The sequence below is a fragment of the Petromyzon marinus genome, chromosome 4, assembly GCF_048934315.1.
Source record: "Petromyzon marinus isolate PM22_M1 ecotype Great Lakes invasive population chromosome 4, UKy_Petmar_22M1.pri1.0, whole genome shotgun sequence".
Classification (NCBI taxonomy): Eukaryota; Metazoa; Chordata; class Hyperoartia; order Petromyzontiformes; family Petromyzontidae; genus Petromyzon; species Petromyzon marinus.
In genome coordinates this window covers 25,945,605-25,967,011 of record NC_133670.1, presented here as the reverse complement: position 1 = coordinate 25,967,011, position 21,407 = coordinate 25,945,605, and the positions used below count along the sequence as shown (strand labels likewise).

General features: G+C 53.6%; 1 protein-coding gene across 1 annotated transcript in view; it reads right to left on the bottom strand.

The window, feature by feature from the left end:
• LOC116937333 (receptor-type tyrosine-protein phosphatase N2-like) overlaps positions 1-21,407 on the bottom strand; it is a 228,638-nt gene that overhangs the window by 146,114 nt on the left and 61,117 nt on the right. The window contains exons 6-9 of the mRNA XM_032944399.2: positions 21,289-21,320; positions 19,870-20,070; positions 18,496-18,692; positions 9,739-9,825 (exon numbers count right to left, since the gene is read on the bottom strand). Of these exons, the coding sequence (XP_032800290.2) occupies positions 9,739-9,825; positions 18,496-18,692; positions 19,870-20,070; positions 21,289-21,320 (517 nt within the window). The remainder of the gene's footprint in view (positions 1-9,738; positions 9,826-18,495; positions 18,693-19,869; positions 20,071-21,288; positions 21,321-21,407) is intronic.

The window sequence follows — 21,407 nt, the reverse complement described above, 5'->3', positions numbered from 1 at the left end:
ACTGGATGATGATGCACCACCTGTGCCCCCTACTGTGCCAACTTGCTGTGCTTTAGCCACCCGGCGCTCCGCTCGTTGTTGTGAGCGTCGCTCCTCCGCCCTCCGTTGTTGAAGGGCGACTGCCTCCAACTGCCCCGTAGCGTCCTTCACGAGCCTCCTCCACAGAGGCCGATTTTGACACCGCTGGTACCAGTCATCGGCAAGTCCACTCAGCTCCACATCCTCCTGTACTACATCACTCCGTCTCTTCTCTAGCCCGTGCAGCGCCCATTTAGCCCCCTCTATCCGGCCAAAAAAAGCTGTTTAGGCATGCGGTGGCTGGGCATGCGGGCTACATGACCCAGCCAACGCTGCCTTGCCTGCCGGAGGAGCTCACCGATTGGACTTTGTCCACATCTTTCAAGGATTTGCGAGCTCCTCACACAATCCAGCCTGGTTAAACCCAGGATGGATCGTAGGCAGGCTAGCCTAAATGTTTCTAACCGGCGAATATGTTCCATTAGGGGTGTCCACGTTTCGCAAGCTTAGAGAAGGGAGGGAATGACCGTGGCCAAGAAGACCTGACGCTTCGTGCGGAGTGATGGACCAGGTAGCTTCCACACAGAATTATGCAACCGACGATAATGCCGCTCGACTGATTCGGAGACCTCTGCTGTTAAACCGGAGCCGGTCATGAGCACACGGCCCAGGTATGGGAAACTCTCCACTCTCTCCACAATTGCCCCATCCCCGATTGGGAGTTGTGGGGGTGAAGTGCCCGATGGTACAAAATACCCAGGCAGGTGCTTCGTTTTGGTGGGGCTGATGGTAAGGCCCCACCTCTTAATGGCACACTCCAATTTCAGCAGCAGCGCCTCCAACTCCTCCTCTGAGTGAGCCGCAATTACCAGGTCATCGGCATACATAACGTGGTTGACCAATATGGAGCCATCCCTTGACCGCACCCGGGCATCGATCAGCCTCCCATTGTATCTGTACCAGATGGAAATTCCTCCGGTACAGCTACTGAAGGCTTCACGAACTACGTGATCGAAATAGATGTTAAATAATGTTGGAAACAGAGGACATTCCTGTCGTACCCCAAGGTGTACAGGGAATGACTCCGACTCCCGGCCACGTAGTTTTACCCAGGCCCGCTCACCACCATGAAGGTCCATAATGATCGTGAGCAGCGGGTCAGGGACTCCGAAAGCACGAAGAACAACCCAGAGCCCAGGCCTACTGATGGTATCATAGGCCTTGACCAGGTCAATAAAGCAGAGATGTAGGTCGTGTTACACCTCTGCTGTAGCAAACGGACATCACCACCACCATCAACACAAGCATTACCATAACCATCACCAACGATCATTACCAAAGAAAGAAAAAAAGATCCTCCGTGTAGCCTTAGCAGACTGTTGGGGCAAGTGCAGTTAGTGAGCACCTATGAAGGCCGGCACGGCACACGAGGGAATGTGGCCAGCACCACGCCCGGCCGCTTTTGTCTCCCCAGTGGCGATGTTTACACACTACACCAGGTACTCATTTGAGGCTGAGTCGACCTAGTGGAGGCCCATGACTGGTTCAGATAACCGTCACTGATGTTTGCCGTGAGCGGGTGCATAGCGCAGCACGCTAACCACCACACTACCGCTCCCCACCATCAACACAAGCATTACCATCACCATGACCAAACATCACCACCACCATCAATACAAGCATTACCATCACCTACTACCACCACCATCACCACCACCATCAACACAAGCATTACCATAACCATCACCTACCACCATCAACCACCACCATCAACACAAGCATTACCATAACCATCACCTACCACCATCAACCACCATCAACACAAGCATTACCATAACCATCACCTACCACCATCAACCACCACCATCAACACAAGCATTACCATAACCATCACCTACCACCATCAACCACCACCATCAACACACGCATTACCATTACCATCACCAGTCATCCCAGTCAGAGCATCCACCACATACCCCCACCCCCTCCCTCAGCCCCGCCCCCTCAGCCCCGCCCAGCGCGATAAAATCTGCATCCGCTGAGGCTGTCATCGCGCCCGTCACCCGTCTCGATTTGAATCTCCAATAAAACTCAATTTTGTGCAGATATGGGGGTGGGGTGGGGTAGGAGGATGGCTGGCGGTTTGCATCGGGCGCTTGGGTGGGGGGCTGGGGGGGTGTAGGCGGAGAGCCGAGCGAGTGCGCCAATCCACCACCTCCCTCTGCTGCCGCTTCATGAGCTTGCGTGGCGTTCGCGATGACGGCTCGGAGGAGGCGCGTGGGTCGGCTGAGAAGGCGGACGCGATGAGCTCGCGAGCTAGCGAGAGGCGCGGCGATGATGCGTGAGAGCGGTGGCGCAAGTGGTTAGCGCGTCTGCGCTGTGAACCCACACACACATCGACTCGACTGCAGTGTCCCAGTGCTCCCCGAGGTCAAATTTGACGTGTAACCGGTGCGATGACTAAATATCAGCACCGGGAAGACAAAGGCGGCCAGGGATGTTGTCGGCACAGCGTTGGCGACACCGCCCTTCGAGTTATCATTCATAGGTGCCGCTCACCAACAGCACTTAGCCCAGCAGCCCGCGTGCGCTACACGGGGGATCTTTGTCGCGTTGACGCTGTGCCGTGTGTGGGTGGAGGCAAGTGGGCAGGTGACGGCGGCAGAAATTAAATGGGGAACGTTCGCATGGAGCTTGGGCGTATAAATCCGCCAGAGACACGAACACCACACCCGCTCGGCAGCTCATTGCTCCGCATCACGCAAAGACGAAGATACCCGTACAGCCTTAAAGGGCTATAGGGGCAAGTGCTGTTAGCGAGCACCTCTGAAGGCCGACACGGCTCACGAGCGAGTGGCGATGTTAACACACCAGGTACTCATCTGAGGCTGAGTCGATCTAGAACACACACGCGCACGAGGTTAAGCCCATTTCAACCCAGCACAGAGGCGTTTACCTCTCCCCAACGCCGCCCCCACCCCAACCCGCTCACGAAGCTGTCATCCGTCTCAGCGCTAAGGACCTGCCAGCAACAATTAGTGTAACTCTCCCCAGGGGTCGCCCATCCTCCCTCGAGCGGCAGACTTCCCCACCCCCATCACCCCCACGACTCTCCGCCTACCCGCCCTCACTTCCACCCACACCGCCACCCACCCCCACCCACACCCTCAACCCACAGACGACAACAACCCACAGACCACCGCCGCAACCACGACAGCCACCACTTCCCCTACCATAGCAATACAAAGGTCCCCCGTATAGCCTTAACAGACTGTTGGGGCAAGTGTTTTTAGCGAGGGGTGTTCGGTCAGCCCATCGCCCGGCCGCCTTTGTTTCCCTAGTGACGATGCTACTACCACCACCACCCCCAGGCTCCCCCCCCCCTCCTCCTCTGCCTCGGCTCTTCAACTTCCTCCCGACTCCGCAGCGAGTCGAGCCAACGAGGACACGGGACGTGACTCAGCTCGTGACGATACATCGACTCATCGATTCAATACATTCGTACGCTCAATATGAATCCATATAATTGTGTGGGAATCGAATACTTATTATTGTAATTCATTCGCCAATGTTACGTTTAGACTCATGGAGCAGACACAATTATGTAGATGAAAAATAATCGATTCTTGATATGATTAACGATTCCGCGTTGAACAATTCACGTAATCGTCCTGGAGTCTGCGTTCAACTGTGATGTTCGTAATGGATAGTTGAACACCGCAGCGCTTGGAGGGGTTTGTTTGGCTTCATGGATCCATGGCTCTGATTGCCATCTCCTGGCCACCTTGCGGCAAAAACCTGGTACCGTATTCCCATGAAAGTGCTCGCCAGGCTCGCTCCCGCTCAGCTTCCCAGATCGAATGAGCTGTGAGCAGCAGTGCCACAACGACGTCACACCGCCCAACAGCTGACGTTGATGGTCGAATGACGGGGCAGGAGGGGAGAGGTGTCACGTGGCATCGACGGCTCTGGCACCCACCATGGCATCGTCATGTTCTGGATCGCGATGTCCGTTACTAGCCAAGCGGGAGGCGTCGTTGGCAGGGATGATGCCTCGTGCTCGACGCTAATGACTGAGTGGCAGCCAAGGAATGTAACCCGTTCAGAGGAGACATCCAATGAAGGAGATGGAGTGATGACCGCTCATGTGCAAATGCTCGGTGAAATATTACACCGCAGGATCACGGGTGAAGGCGGCAGCTTGGGGAGGCCTTCATCTAGCAGTTGATGGACCATGGCTAATGATGATGATTAACATTACTACCGAGTTAGCCCTGTGTAACAACCTGTTTAATGAAATACGCGCAGCTGCATCATCACATCCGGAACAGATGGCCGGCGCTTCCAAGAGACACGACGACATTACATAACCGGGGTTTCTCAGGCGGGGAGCTCGTGGGGGATGCATTCGCCGCAGAGAAGCTTATTAATATTAATATAACATCGCTACTAATTAGGCTGTCTGAAGCTACTGGCCCGAGTGACCCTGAAGACACCCGCGAAGCGAGAGATGATGGATCTTACGTGAACATCGCCGCTCCTCTGCTAAGTGGGAGACATAACTCAACTTACTTGAATCGACTGTTTGGGGGGGTGGGGGCGAGCTCGCGTGGACACGGCCCAGTCAGAGGCGCCTCGCCAAGTAGTCTGTGACGTCATCTCTCGCCGCCTATTATTAATTATTTAGCCCGTGGGGAGATGCTTCGCCGATTTCCCGATGGACGTGAGGCGCTGCCGCAAAGTCAAAGTAATATGACGTGGGAGACGCAGTGTATGCCTCTTTGTCAATGTACTGCCGGACGAAGGCCACCCGATGGCGTATACATTGGATGGGGGGACATGAGATGATAATAACAACAACAACACAAGCAGGCAGTGAACAAACGAACAGGAGGCGTGCGTTCACTCGTCGGTGCGACGCGCCCCGAGCTCTCTCGCGCTGGGGCGAGTCGCGATATGAGTCGCGATGGGAGTCGCGATATGAGTCGCGATGGGAGTCGCGATGGGAGTCGCGGGTCGAGTCGCGATATGAGTCGCGGGTCGAGTCGCGATGGGAGTCGCGGGTCGAGTCGCGGGTCGAGTCGCGATATGAGTCGCGATATGAATCGCGATGGGAGTCGCGATGGGAGTCGCGGGTCGAGTCGCGATGGGAGTCGCGATGGGAGTCGCGCCGCTTCATTAAACGAAACGCGCGGCCCCTCCATGCGCGCAGTTGGTTAAACAAAGAAGGGGCGAGGGCAAAGCGGCCCCCCGGGACCCGACTGGGATGAACGCGCGGCCCCCCCCCCCCATTTCCCCCGTGTGTCGATAGCCACGTCGGCTGGCGAGTAATGCGAAATGAAGCGGGAGATGGAATTCATTAGATATTGTCTTCTCTGCTCCGAGTAGCACGGCGCGGGTCGCAAGCCACAAACAAAACAACATCGACAACATCGACAACCTCAACATCGACAACCTCCACTCTGCGCACTCGCAGTTTGTGCGCCACCACGGCGGAGCCGGACGTGGCGATTTCCTGCCGTCTCGCCGTTAAAAATGTGAACAACGCGCGCGCATCTCGCCTGGTCGAGCGTGATGTCGTGAAGACTGCGCGTGGGGAGAGGAGTTTGTTGGTGGTGGCGGAGCGCCTGAGCCCTGGAGCCAGCCGTGGCTATCAGCGTTCGGCTGTTGAGGTGGCTCAGGTGGATACAGCGGTGAGAGAATGTTACATCTCCCGTGCGGTGGCCATCTCTAACACGCACACACAAAGACCCCCCCCCCCCCCCCACTGCTACACAGGCTGTTGGCGAGCGCCTGTCAAAGCCAGCACGAGAAACACGGGCGTGGTGGCGTGGCTGAGGACCACGCCCGACCGCCTTTGTTTCCCCCCCGCCCCCCAGTGCTCATGTTTACACACCGCACCGCGTACTCATTTAAGGTCGAGTGGACCTCGAGGAGGTCTCGCACAGGAGCAGACATCGCTCGCCAACGATTTTGGCCGTGGTTGGGAATCGAACTCGAGTGACTGGATTCCTTGGCGCTCCCCACTCGAGCGAGCATGCGCACGCACGCCAAAACAACAACAACAGAACGTATAAGACAATAATTTACCACAGCGCAATATTATTTCTGAAGTGCTCTGTGTGTGGCTCTGCGGGTGTGATCCGGGTACCGGCTTCACGCTGCTCCTACATCACCACGCACACTCCCCACCACACCACACCACGCGCCCTCCCCACCACGCCACACCACGCTTCCTCCCCACCACACCACGCACACTCCCCACCACACCACACCACGCGTCCTCCCCTCCCCACCACACCACGCGCCCTCCCACCAGACCACACCAAGCGCCCTCCTCACCACACCACGCGACCTCCACACCACGCGCCCTCCCCACCACGCCACCGCCTCCTCCTCCTCGCCAACCTCCCCGTCTCCACGGTTGCCCGGAGACGGGCGAACGTCTCGCGGCCTCCCGCCAAAAAAAAAACATCCACGGTGGAGAAAAGCCGAAGAAGATTAGTTTACGATTTGTACCGCAGGTTTCGGTGCCAAATATAACCGCGGTCAATGCATCAAAGCAACAAAAAGGTTATTGTTATATATTTATCTGCGCGCGTGCGCGTACCCTCACAATGGTTCATCAATACAGTGGCTTGTGGCAGACAAATCAGAAGAGATTGCTCAAATGTTGCGCGCGCGCGCACGCACGGACGCGGCGTTAACGCGTGGCGATGCCGTCGCACCTGCAGATCAATGGACTCATCAGCAGTGCGAGGATACGCGGAAATACATTCGGTGCTGTTCTGATCGGAGCGATCGTCCTCCTCCCCCTTCCCTCCTTCTCCTCTGCTGCACCCACTGTCTGGCTTAGACTCCCCCTTTGGTATTCCTAATCCCAAAGCTTTGTCAGCACTGAAATCCAGAGCGAAAACCCATCTATTCCCTATTGTGTACGATTGATTCTGCTAAGCCTCGCTCAGCCAGCCTGAATACTACTTTTATACGTCTAGAATTCTTTAAATATTTGTAAATTGTATACGTTTATATCATACATAAATGCATACATGTATGTTGTTATTGAGCATATTAATATGTCATGCCCTGTGCAGACACCTTTGTTTTGTAAGGATGTAAATTAATGTTACAATCGAAGGTGTTCTGTGAGGCTATTTAATGGATTTCGGATTCTGATTGTGAGTTCTGTGAAGTAATCTTCCACGGACTTTTTTACAACACCAGGTAGTCCACTGCTCACTGCAACCCCAATTGAAAATGTCATAACCGCATGACTATGATGCTGACGGCATAAATGGAATACATACAATCAGAAGCATTAAGTAAATCTAGAACATGGCCATACACAAATGAATGTGCACCTTGTGGCTTTTTATTGATGTGTAAGGTGCTCGTGGAAACGGTGTCGTAATAATGAGGATGTTGTGATTGTGATGATGCTGAAGAAAACGAATGATGATAACACTGCTGTTTCTCATGATGCTGAGCACGATTCTAATTATAACACCAGTAATGACGGCTATGATGATAATGACAGTAATGATCGTGATGATAATTATGATTCCGATAATGATGAAAATAATGATGAATGAAAATCTCTCAGAAATGTCACACCCAGGGCCCCAGCTGCCCGGTCAGCCCGCTCCCTGCGTCCCCTGCCCCCGTCACCCCCACCCCCCACCACCGCGCTGCCCTATTGTCCCAGACCTTCCCGACAGGCCGTGCGAGCCTGAACCTTCACCCTGACAGGCAGAGACAAAGGCAATGATCCCCCGTATAACCTCAATAGACTTTTGGGGAAAGTGCTTGTTAGCGAGCACCTATGAAGGCTGGACCCCTGACAGGCGCATGCACACAACAACAACAACAACCGCCATTCGCCACTAAGTGGCGATGACGTCACCACGACGCTTGTCATCGGCAAGTCCACTCAGCTCCACGTCCTCCTGTACCACATCACTCCATCTCTTGTCTAGCCCGTGCCGCGCCCGTTTAGCGCCCTCGATCCGCCAGAACAAAAGCTGTTTCGGCATGCGGTGGCTGGGCATGCGGGCTACATGACCCAGCCAACGCAGCCTTGCCTGCCGGAGGAGCTCACCGATGGGACCTTGCCCTGATCTTTCAAGGATTTGTGAGCTCCTCACACAATCCAGTCTGGTTAAACCCAGGATGGGTCGTAGGCACACTCACACACACGCGCACACACACTCACAACAACAACAACCGCCATTTGCCAAGTGGCGGTGGCGTCACCACGACGCTTGTGCCAGGCCATGTGCACCTTGAGGCCACGTGAAGTGTCGAACGCCCGCGGGCAGGAGGTCACGGGGCAGACCCAGGTGCCACGGGTCGACTGACTGAGATGACTGGCTGGTGCACCACCTGTGCCCCCTACTGTGCCAACCTGCTGTGCTTTAGCCACCCGGCGCTCCGCTCGTTGTTGTGAGCGTCGCTCCTCCGCCCTCCGTTGTTGTTGGAGGGCGACTGCCTCCAACTGCCCAGTAGCGTCCACACACACACACGCACACACTCGCACACACTCACTCGCACACAGCTGCCTCGATTAATGCGCGTTCCAATTGTCCTCGGCGCTTTCCCATTCCAGAGCAGCAGCGGCGGCGGCGGTGGCCGGGAGACCGGAGAGCAGCGGCCGCTTCGAGAGATCCGTGGGCGACACTCGTCAAGCAACACGGCCCCCCATCACCCCCATCGCCCACTTCACGGGCCACACTCTCTTGGCGCTGATCCTGAAGCGCGTCAAAGAGGCGACGTCACCCAGGCTGCGCGCCACCGCGGCACACCGCGACACACCGTGACACACCGCGACACACCGTGACACACCGTGACACACCGCGACACACCGTGACACACCGTGACACACCGTAACACACCGCGACACACCGTAACACACCGTAACACACCGTGACACACCGTGACAAACCGTGACACATCGTGACACACCGTGGACACACCGTGACACACCGTAACACACCGCAACACACCGTGACACACCGTGACACACCGCGACACACCGTAACACACCGTGACACACCGTGACACACCGTGACACACCGCGACACACCGTGACACACCGTGACACACCGTGACACACCGCGACACACCGCGGCACACCGCGGCGGGAACGTTTCGCTGCGTTAATAAGGGACCCGACGCGGGCAAATGTCAACCGAGACAGAAGTTGTTTCTCATTCATTATTGATTTTCCTGGCACCAGCTGGGACGCCTCTCAGTGAAACATCACCATTGATTGATGATGTTAATGACGGTGGTTGTGATGGTGTTGGTTATTATGATGATGGCATCGGTGGTTGTTATGATGGAGTGATGGTGGAAATGGTGGTGGTGGTCGCGATGATAGTGATGGTGAAGATAATAAGAGCAGTGATGATGATGAACGCAGTGATGATTATACTGCTGATAATGTTAGATATGATGATGATGATGAGATTTGTGGCGATTATGTTGACGATGGCGATACGTCAGTTGATTACGATCATGGTAATGCCAATGCTGACGACAGCAAAACTCACGATGATGGTGATGATCGCAGTGACGATGATGACGGTCGCGGTGACATGGGGGCAGATCACGACAACGATGACAACGCCCGTAACCACGGCGCCGGCGGCAGCGAAGATGCGGATGGTGATGGCGATGAGCTTTTGGGAGCGTGGGAGGGAGCTGGGGGCCCGTTCCCACCTGATGTGGGTGAAGACGGACGGTGGAAGTCCGACGTGAAGAGCCAGGGCCGCAATCAGTCGCTCGGCCTCGTGCTCCGACAGGGGGCTGCCAGGGCACGACGCGGAAGGGCGGGGGCAGACGCAGGGGTCGGGGTGACAACTCAGACTCAGAGCTCGGCTGCGAGTCGGCGTAAACAAAGGACGAGCAGCACGGGCAACAACAAAGAGCAACAGCAGCAGCAGTCCATTATTTATCCAGGAAAGCCTCGCGGAGTCTCGGGATATTTTGCGGAAGGGTCATGATCGGGACGTTGGGTCAACTCCGATGTTGAGCATTTTTCAGTGCGGGTGGAAGTGGATTCTGCGGAGATAATATGCATCGTAGGGGATAGTGCTTTTACTTTTCACAGATAGACCTACATCTATAAGAATAGGTTGTACCCTTTCTCCCTTTCTAGCAATAAAACAAGTGTTAAGATGTTACAACACCAAACTGAAACCTTTTTGCAAGGAATCACCTACTTGCTGTACTGCCTCACTGACACGCATCTTGCAACCAAGCAGAGATGTCCACCCCTTTACCCCACAGCGGGGGTGGGATGGTTCATCCCCATGGCCATTTCATGAAGTGTCACTATTCGTGGTTGATCTCACTCGAAAGCCTGTTGTTGTTGTTGTTGTTGTTTTTTTAACCCTCTCAGTGAACGGTGATGCCTCGAGTGGCTGCGGGTTACCGGTAGAAATGCATCGATTCTCACACACGGGTGTGCGTATCGCGCGCAAAGGCTTGAGGATTGATTTTAGCAATGGGTGCATCGACACTCGCTCGCTAAAATGTCCCATTACCCACATCACGTGCGGATATCCGAGCACAAGAGGAACGTCACTTTGTTGTACAATCAGGATCCTGCCACAACTTGGGGGCTTCATCCAGCAGCAGATGGATCAAGGCTGCCGATGGTGATGATGACGGCGACCCAGCCACGCAGGTAATGCGCAGCTCACGTGGCTAACGCACGCGCAGCTCGCGTGGCTAACGCGCGCGCAGCTACCGAGCAGACAGCCTCGTCTCCTTAACTCGCATCTCAATCTTCCACTGTCTCCCTTATTGTTTGCTTGTTGGTCTTTTAACCCCCTTGCAAACAACAACAAAAGACGACCCCCCTGCGGCATCGTTGCCGAGTTTAACAGGCGACGTAAACGGGCGGCGGCGTTTGGCGAGCGACGACGATTTACGAGTCGCCCGGCGTCTCGTCGCGGAACATTAAACTCGCGCCCGCCTCGACCCCCGTGATTCTGGCGCTCTGACAGGCGACCTGTGGCCTCTTCCGCGGCCGGTGGCGCCCCCCTCCCCCCTCCCAGTAGCTGGGCCACGCCGTCGCCCGCCGTGGCCACGTGGCCACGGCGGAGAAGCGACGCGGCGCGGATGGAGCCGCGCAGTGCGCGCCCCGCGGGGTATTCGCTGCCGTGTCGCCGCGTGGCTCTCTCCGATGGGCTTCCCGATGGGGTTCCGATCGGTGTTCGGTCTGCGCCACACTTGATAGCTTGGCTTTGTTCTATCACGAGGGTGATGTTTACGATCGTTCTTTCAGTTACTGATTCGATCATCTAAATAATTAATGTAATATTTTATGCTGTTGCTCATTGGTAGGTTTTTCTTCTTCCAGCTATATGGACAAGTTTAGGTATTGAACAATGCCATTATGACAAGCAGTGCAACTTCTTAAAATGTGTGAAAAGCAATCTATTTAGAACTACTAATGAACTATTTTTTTATTTTACCAGGTAAGGCCCACGAGCTATAGAGCTCTCATTCAGAAGCGTCTTGCCACAAATGATAGGTCAACGAAGTGGCTTATCACGTGGGAATCTACGTCAGCCAAATACTCTAAACGTGGAGGGAAACACCAGAGGACCCGGAGCAAAATCCACGCGTCCACGTGGAGAACACGCAAACTCCATAACTAGAGCAGCAAGTGTCAGGGTGGGGATTGAGCGTACACGACTTCCTATATACCAGGCGAGGTAGTTAACATCTCCTAGCCACCGTGGCGGCCAATCTGCTTCCATCCGCCTTCCATCTGTCTGCCCATATACATCTTAAACATATGTCGCCCATCAGCTTACTTGTCTTCTGAACCGATATCTCTCAGCAGCATTTGTTTAAATAAATTGGAGGGTCCTGCACTGCAACAATTGGCCGAAAGTTGAATGAGTAGATGCTTCACAAGCAGCAGGAAACCTGAAGACGGCGAGAGAAAAAAAATGGCACATGTTTCACCATCATATTGCCATTTGTCGCCACTATTATAGCGCAAGGCTCTCACGAGGCCCCTGTGTCTCACAGTCTGTAGTCGTGGCCACTGCTGATGCTGTGTTATCGCAAATTGAGGCATTTGCAGGCAATTTTCCAATTTGGCACACAATGGCCGACTCGGGTCGCATGCCATTGCGGGTCCTTTGATGTCCACTGTGAAATAAAAAGCGCCGAGTATTTTGCGCTCAACGCACGCGCAGTGAACCAGGGCGGTCTGTCGGACGAGAACCACGCGTGGACCTCTGCAACAGGCGAAAAACCGCGCTTCCGCTGGGCCGTGTCACCACCGCTCACCAGCACTTCCCATACGCCTGCCAGCAGATGTCAGGGTTAATGGCAAGTGTTCCGAATCCATTGGGTCACTCTTGTTTCTCGATGTGACAGTGGCAATGCAGTGCGGCGTTAATTGTGCAAAAATCTGTCAAGACTCTCTGTGACCTTTGGCACATCATTAAAATCATAATAAACTACAGCCTGGCGTGTGTATCAGTGCGTACGCGCGCGCGCGCGTGTGTCTGTGTGTGTCTTTGTCTCTGTTACTGTGCACGTCTGAATGTGTGAATGCGAGTGAGAATGTGTGTGTGTGTCTTTGTGGGAATACAGTTTGTGTGTCTCTGTGTGTGTGTAGGCGGCCAGGCGTGGTGTTGGCACCCACCCCCTCGTGTGCCGTGCCGGTCTTCATAGGTGCCGCTCGCTAACGGCACTTGCCCCCAACAATCTGTTAAGGCTACACGGGGGATCTTTGTCTTGTTTGTGTCTGTGTGAGTGTGTATGTTTGTTCGTCGATCTGCTTGTGTGTGTGTGCGCGCGCGTGTCTCTGTACGCGCCTATATATATAAATTACTAATAATAACTTTGTGAGAGGGGGGGGAAAAAGTTGCCATGGAAACCAGGCAAGGTTTTGTTCATTCCGATTTTATGAATTTGCATTTTTATTAAAAGCAGAGATAAAGCTTGCTTCTCCGTCAACCCCAACGCACCCCGCCCCTAACCTCTACCCCCCCTACACCCCCCACACCCTTGCACCCAACCCCCTCGGCCCTCAGCCCCACACCAATCACTTGCCAAGACAGAAGCCACTAGGCTGGGCACTAATAGGAAGGAAATTAATCCTGAAACACGGTGACAGCTGCCATTATTCTGGAGGCGTTGGCATGGAAACGCAGTCATCATCGGCAACGCGGCTAATCCCTTCAAACAAGGCCCCCCCCCGCCAGCCCGACACCTCACGCGCGCGCACAGGAGACGCACACAAAGACAAAGGTCCCCCGCATAGCCTTAGCAGACTGTTGGAGCAAGTGCTGTTAGCGAGTGGCACCGATGAAGGCCGGCACGGCACACGGGGAGGTGGGGTGGCGTGGTCAACACCACTCACGCCCGCCTTTGTCTCCCCAGTGACGACGTTTACACACCGCACCAGGTACTCATTTGAGGCTGAGTCGACCTTGGGGAGGCTCAGGACCGGTTCAGATAATCGTCCCTGGTGATGTTGCTGGCCGTGAGCGGGGATCGAACTCGGGTGGCCGGGCTCTGCACAATCAGCCAGAGCAGACATTGGTCTGCCAACTGAGATATCAAGCACGTCCTTAGTCGTACCCAGATATTTACACGATCAATGACAGTGAAGTACTCGATAACACCCCACTAATTTCAAGTGGTTTTCACACAACTCGCTTATCTTTTTGCCACACGAAGATATTGGAACGGCTGAAGTTTACTTGACCGCAGGGGGTACCGAGAAGCGAGATGCTCATCTGCACTGCGAGTGCCCGCTGCTGCTTGCCAGCTCAGCCCTGCACGCGAGCTGATCGCGGTGCCGGCCATCCCTTCGCGTGCCGCGCCGGCCTTCATGAGGTGCTCGCTAACAGCACTTGCGCCAACAGTCTTCTCAGGATATACGGGGGGATCTTTGTCTTCGTGGTGCACACTCGGAAGTCAGCAGCACACACACAGTCGTGGCGAGACTCAAGACGCCGATCAGATCATCCCGCCCAGGCAAGCGCAACAAAACGACCCAATTATTTATCTCCTGCAAACAATCCTCACCTGCAAAATCAACTCGCAGCGAGTCACACCCGCCTGGCCCTCCCTGCCTCATCCCTCCTGCCTCATCCCAGCGCAAACAGCGCATCCCCCAACCCGCCTGCTCGCCCCATCACATCCTCGTCGTCCCCAGACAACAAACGCCACCCCCAAGACACAGACGCACACACAAAGACACACTTCTAGCCACAAAGACACACACAAAGACACTCACGAACATAGACACTCAGACAAAGACCCCCCCGTATAGGAGGGCTTCACTATTCTGGCAAATTGCCCAATGATGCTGGATGTAATTACCAGCGAAACGTCGTACTCAAAAATTGTAAATGTTGTGAATTCACTCTTCAACACGCCGGTGGGCTAAAGTAGTGAACTATTTGTCTTTTGTCAACGTGACACATTTTTTACTGATTGGCCGTGTCGGGTGGTGGAGGGTTGCGACACATAAATAACGCGATCTAACCCAAAAACCTTTATTATGAAGCCTTTAACATACTCTATGAGCAAGTGAAGTTAGCGAGCACCTATGAAGGCCGAAAATGGGTGGGTGGCCAGCACCACGCCCGACCGCCTTTGTCTCCCTAGCGATGCTTGCACAGATCACCAGGTACTCATTTGAGACTGAGTCGACCCAGGCGAGGCCCAGTATGTGACGGGTGTTGGCCGTGAATAGGAGTCGAACTCGCGTCGCCAGGTTCGTAGCGCAGCATGCTACCCCGCAACACCGCTACACTACCGCTCCCCACAGATACACACAAGGAGAGAGACACAGCGACACTCGCAAACATAGACACACAGACACACACAAAGAGAGACACATAGACCCTAAGGCTGGTCCCAGCCATGCTGACACCACACACCCTCAAATGAGCCCATCCAGCGTTCTGTGAAATCAATTTCAAGTGACCCCAGCCTTTCTCATGGAATCAATCTCAGCCACGACATCGGTAACAGACGCTCTGAACCCCACGCGGTCCAGACCATGACAGCCGGTGTGGCGGTGGTGAATCTGGGAATTTTCCACACCTGCGCAGGAAGCTGTGCTTGTTTTATATATTTATATACGAGATATTTCACCACTTAAAGACGTCAATGTCTGTGTTTGTGAGATTTCAGATTCTGAGGTCTCGGCACGGGGATGGGGGCGGTGTTGGGGATGGGGCGGGGGTGATGTTGTTGAAAAAACAATCAATACGTTGAGTGTATTTGTACTTGTGTTCAAATTATTACTGTAAAACTCATTAATTTGAACCAATTTGTGCAGGTAACGACACTTAGAAGATTGATTCTGCCCGGCGATCAATAGCGGCGTCATTTTCCTCCAGTAACAAGCTGAGATTTTAGCACCTTTTCATTGGTCACGTTCGGCCAGTGTGGGCTGTAGACCCAAAGTGAGAATTAGACGACAACAACCGAGGGCGTTTGGTATTTGCGCCGTTAGTATAATGCAGGGCTATAATAACGAAGGAAAGCGCTTCGCTTGACACAGTCCGCAGTTCTTTCACGGTCGTGGAGGGGGGGGGGGGGTGATGGTTGGTCTGTGTAATCCCAATCGAATCATTTTAAGGTGATTTTTCGAATATGGCAAATTTGGGCCGTGACGCCAGCGCACAATGGCTTTCTCATTTCAATTCATGTCGGGGGACCTCTACTGAAATTAATGCAGTACACCCACGGCAATAGCCAAGGTCCTGGGTAAATGAATTCAGCTCTACATAAACGATGAACTCGATAATCCATGGAGAACAAAACAAAACGTTCGCATTTCAGCGCTGCGCAAACACAGCAGCACAGCGAACCTCGCTGGCAAGCCTGGTGATGGCGATTCACCTGCGAGCGCTTTAGCAACCAAAGACATCCTCGTTCTGGCAACACGTGTGCATGTCTCATGGCAGAATGGCGGGCCTTTTGCATAACACGGGGGCTATAAATACACACGGCCAGGCGGAGCGAGGGGGACGTCACAGGTAGCCGGTGGTGGTTATAGATTTATCAAAGGGGCTCTCTCAGGTTCGTATAGATCGCAATAACAAGCGCGAGGGACACGTTTGAACAATAGGTCGACACAGGTTAGCAGCCACTGATGGGGGGGGGGGCTTTTTTGGGTATGCTGCGGTCTTCCGACGACGACGACGTGAGACATTTTTATGTTTGAAAACAATTAAGTAAAACCTGACCAAAACCCCGCAGGTTACGAATTCCTTCCCAACAGAGAATAAATGTAAGTTTGAATGTACAATTTGCTTTTAAAACAATGAAATGTTTACTGAAAAAAACGTTTACACGTAGAATGTTCCCAGGTAAGGTCCGTGCGTCTTTGAATGATTTTTAGGTTCTGCTGAATGCACAGTGGGCGACTCGGCGCTGATGCCACGCTGATGGCTCGCGAGGAGTGGGTTACGCGCACGTCCAGAGAGATGTCAACTCGGTGAATTTGAAAATAAACATCATTTTGAGATGGCCAGGCAAATTAGTGGCCCAGAATCAGAATGCTAAGCCAGCAAGATCCTAGATCCTTGGGTTTTAATCCAAGTTAGAGTCGCCTGTGATTAATCTGCATTCTCAAGTGCAGCGAGTTATGGTCACATCTCAGTCCCATGACATTTACATTTTCATTAAAATTGGCAGAGTCCCACTCTGACGACTAAACGGCGCGATGGCTTTGTCACGACACAAATTCCTCGACGGGAGGGCACGCGAGAAGGCGCTGGGCGCCACCTGCTGGCCTGGAGAAGAGGAAATTGAGAGGACCTCAGAAGTAGTTCTGTGACATCATCTTCCCGAGGCCCTCCTCTCACGCAGGGTGATTTTTCTCTGCTTTCTACGAGTTTCCATTGAAAACAAAATGTGTGTCCAATTAATCGGTCGGCACTGAAATGTCACGTTACAGTTTCCAAACACAATATCATAAGAAAATATCAATCCACTGCTGGTTGAGGGCCTTCCCACCTTATGTCAGTCATGGGGTTTGTTCGACCATATTTCTCCGCGCTGGTCAGTGCGGGTTGGCGTACGGGAGGTCTAGGGCCGGGAATCATACCCAGGTCTCTGGAATCATAGCGCAGTGTGCTCACCACTGCACCACCGCTCCATCCAATTGTGGACACAAATGACATTTTCAATAAATAAACACCCAGCATTTGATTTTGTAAGTTAACCTTGGACGTCAAAGAATGTGTTGTGCCTCACTGATTTTCATAATTCCATAACGATGCGTGATGGCGTGATAGAAATAGGGGAATATAACGGCTATGTGACGTGCTCCCGGGCTACACGGGGCAAGGCTGGTTAACAAGTTCTTTGTGAAATTCCATTTGTGTTTGTCTCAATGTTGACTCCCACAGCGCGCACGCGGCAAGCCTCGCCGAACCTCATTACCTGGTGATTCATGAACAAAACGTCTTGAGAATGCAGCAGCGTGTGGACGCCTGAGACATCAAAATGACATCGTAATGTTTGACATGACAATAGCGAGTCATTAACAACGTAATTTTTCGTAAAATTATTAATATCAAGTCGACGTTTCTCCTAGCTCATACAGACCGTTGTGCAGTTCTCATCTCGACGTTATTATGACAGGGTCAAGTCTCTCCACAAGGCAACCACTGCTGACTTCGAACGCAGCAGTTTTAACTTTACCCGCCCTGCATGGATGATGAGCTGACCAACGACTATATTGCGCGAAACGCGTCCCATTCCATGAAATCTCGGATGCTCAGTAGGTTTGAGCCTGATTAGTACCTGGATAAAGATAGACTACCTGGAAATAGCGGTGATGTAGGCCTGGGCTGTGAAGTGGCAGTACAGCATTTGATTATAATCGATTATAATCCATCTTGACTTAAAGCTTTCGTGACTGCAGGAATTCATCTTCTTTTGGTCTTTCGGTAAAGTAACGTAGATTGGTTCAAAGAAATGTATTTCCTTTGAACCAATCTACGTTACTTTACTGAAAGACCCAAAGAATACAATCCATCTGCAGGAAGCTTTGAATGTTATGTTGGTCAAACTTCCCAGTGCAGAACACTTCTGAAATATATCACTGAGAACCCGTGAGGCTGTCCTGGGGCATGGTTAAAGATCAATATATAAGACTACGTAATTAATGCCGCCATGGTGCGTGGTGTGCGCGTGTGTGCGCGCGTGTTTGGCATTTGCCCCGACAGTCTGTTAAGTCTATACGGGGGGTCTTTATGTGTGTTTGGCCGGGCGTGGTGCTGGCCACCCATCCCCTCGTGTGCCCTGCCCGCCTTAATAGATGCTCACTAACAGCACTTGCCCCAACAGTCTGTGAAGGCTTACACGGGGTGGGGGATCTTTGTATATTGTGTCTATCGTGTACGTCTATGCCCGCGTGGGTGAGAGCGCTGTGGTGGAGGAGGCGCGAGAGTCGCTGCCGTGCACCGTTCGCACTTCTTGTTGGTGACGATGTAGGCGTAGGCGCCTCCCGCGTCGCCTGCCGCCCCCTGCGGGTGCCTGCCGGCACCACCGCCGGCCCCGCTGTGTGGCGGCTGCTCTGACGTCGGCCGTGGCGTCGCCGCGCCAGGCTGGGGGGTCAGAGCCGAGAGCGGGAGGCCCCCTGCCAGGAGTCCGGTCCGCCCCTCCGTCGGCTGAAGCCACGGCGCAAAGGGCAAGACAGAGTGGCGCGTTCTCTTAGGGGAGGAGGTGGAGGAGGTGGTGGCGAGGGTGCGCTTTCGCGTTGTCACCACGCAAGGGAAACGCAACTCTCGCATTTAAAGCGGGCGACGTTGTTACGTCGCATTCAAATCCGCGCGCCATTTGACGTCGCCTTCTCGAGGTTTACAGGGCACCGAGACTCGTGGTCGTTTGTGGGGTGAAAGTGAAACCTCTCCACCACGCTACATTCAAACAACAACAGCAATAATAACACTACTGCTCTCTATTCATCGAGGTCAATGTATCTGCATCTAAAGAATCGTCTTCCAGGAGGGACCTGCTCCATGGAGATGTTTGGTCAATGCCATCACTGAAGGTTTGGCGGAGTGTGGAAAGAGAGCAGAGTACCCGGAGCACACCGACCACGTAGGCGAGAGGGTGAGAGGATGATGACACTAGAAGCTGTGCACAGGCAGATTCGGGAGTGCATTGCTACACTCACATTGTCATGCAACCTCGCAGGCTAAGATTACAACACTTGGCATTCCCAGGCAGTCTCCGATCCCAGCGTTAACCAGGCTCGGCCACGCTCAGCTCTTTAAAATGTGTGGGTATTGGGCGCATTCATGGTGTTTTGTTCTTAGGCAACTTTATATACGTGTTAAAAAGTGTTACAAATTGATGCGTCTTGGCTATTGGCACGGCGTGTGGCTGGGCAGTGTGCCAAGCTGAGCACCTCCACACCCTGCCGACTCGTGCCGTGGGCACCCGGCACTTCTTTTCAAACGAATACGAACTCAGGGTGGGCAGGGACGCAAGCCGAGAGGTGGCAGACTGAACCCAAGACTGGTGGCGGTGTCGTGCACTCGACGTCACATCACAACGCCTTGAGAGTCATCACATTTCTCCTGCTCGTGTATGCGCCTCCGCGTGTGACTGACATTATAATCGAGACGGCCTTGAAGTGTATTCAAGTAATGCATAACAAAAACATATGTCCATGATTATCACGATGACACATGCACAATTCAATGATAATGGCAGTGATCAACTGTGCAAATAAACAGTGTCTGTGTGAGAAACATTCTCGACCGCTCGCAGCGTTTGGAGAGCCAGGCAGACAATGAAGTGCAGAGATTTCATATCGCGATCACCAAAGGCCCGACTCACCCTGCCACCTCCAGCAGGCCCCGCGTGGCCCCACTCGCGCGTCAGGCTGTGGACATTCTCGTGCCCCTCCCAGGCGGTGCCCGACCTGGCCGAGGGTGCCGGGGCTACGCCGGACGTGCCACCGCCGGCTTGGGCTTTGTCAGGACCTCCCACGGCAGGGCCCGAGGGACGCGAGTGGGCGCCTGAGAATGCTTGCTGCAGCTACAGCCAGCAAACAGCCACCACGACAACAACAGCAGCAGCAACGACCGCGGTGAGCGTCGTGAAAGGAAGACAGACGCGCCCATCGCTTCAACCTTTCGCCTTACTCGCATCTTGCGTCACGGCCACACGCGCGTGTCGTCTGCTGAACTTCCACCGCGGCAACTTCTAAACCGCATCTCGGTGGTGGTGGTGGACAGAGTGTTTCTCATCAACAGTAACATCAATGGCCAGCCCAACCAGCGCCCATCAATAAGGCTTCGAGCTGCAGCCTGGATATGCGCGCCGGACACGGTCATCGCGTGGCTAACGGTGCCACGTGGGACACTGAGCAGGGGTAAGGGCCCATCGACGCCGCTTGTCTCTTTTTAAGCGAGATCTTGGAAAAAAACAGAAATGCATCTTAACAACAAACTGATTCTTGTCTCGTAAATTAAGACGCAGAGTAAAGATCGGAACAGAAACCAGGCTCCAGCGATACGCATTACTCACGCGCGCAGTTTACCATTATAAACACAAGACACATTGAGAGCAAACGTGTTCTTCACGGCTCGCGTTTTCTAATTCGACATCGCGATGACGCGCTTGCAGTTCGCCCTTACTCCGTACGGTGGCGCGCACTCTCTCTCTCTCTCTCTCCCTGGAGTGCCGCCGTCTTCGTGGACGGAGCGGCGGGTGACAGATTCATTTCCAACACGCGCAGGGAAACCCGCCCTCGCGTGCAGCCTTCACTCGCAGCACATCACGAACATCGCCCATCGCCACGAAGTCTGTTGACGTTGCTCAGACGGACGTCGCCGTGTGGCTCCGTGGCCCAGGCCTCAAAGCGGCCGTGTCGGTGGCTCTACACGAACCACATGCATCGTTCCCACCGGGGTGCTCTGCCATGATGTTGTGCGACTGCCATGAAATTGTACGCAAACATTTTTTCAAAATTTTTTTGCGGGGTTTTACTTTGCTCAAGTCACGTTAAGCCAATTAGAAAACAAGCATCTGGACAGGTGAGGGCCTTGAGCTGCTGCTTGGATGCCGCTGCAGTGGGAGAGGGTTCCAGATGGTCGGTGCTGTTACAGAGAAAGGCCGCTCAGCCACGACAGTGGCCGTGACGATGATGTCGCTGATGATGATGATCAGTGCAGGTGCACCGAACGCAAATACCCGGAACAAACTGCACCGGTGTGGATGATAATCATTACAAGTTGTGTTTTTTTTAATTACCTGTTTCCTAAGCGTCGCTTTGTCAAATGTGTCTGAAAGACAAAGAAAAATAATTCGCAATTTAATGAAGAAATCTCTCGCCCAGCACGAGCGGCTCGGCACCAAATTCATCGCGACGC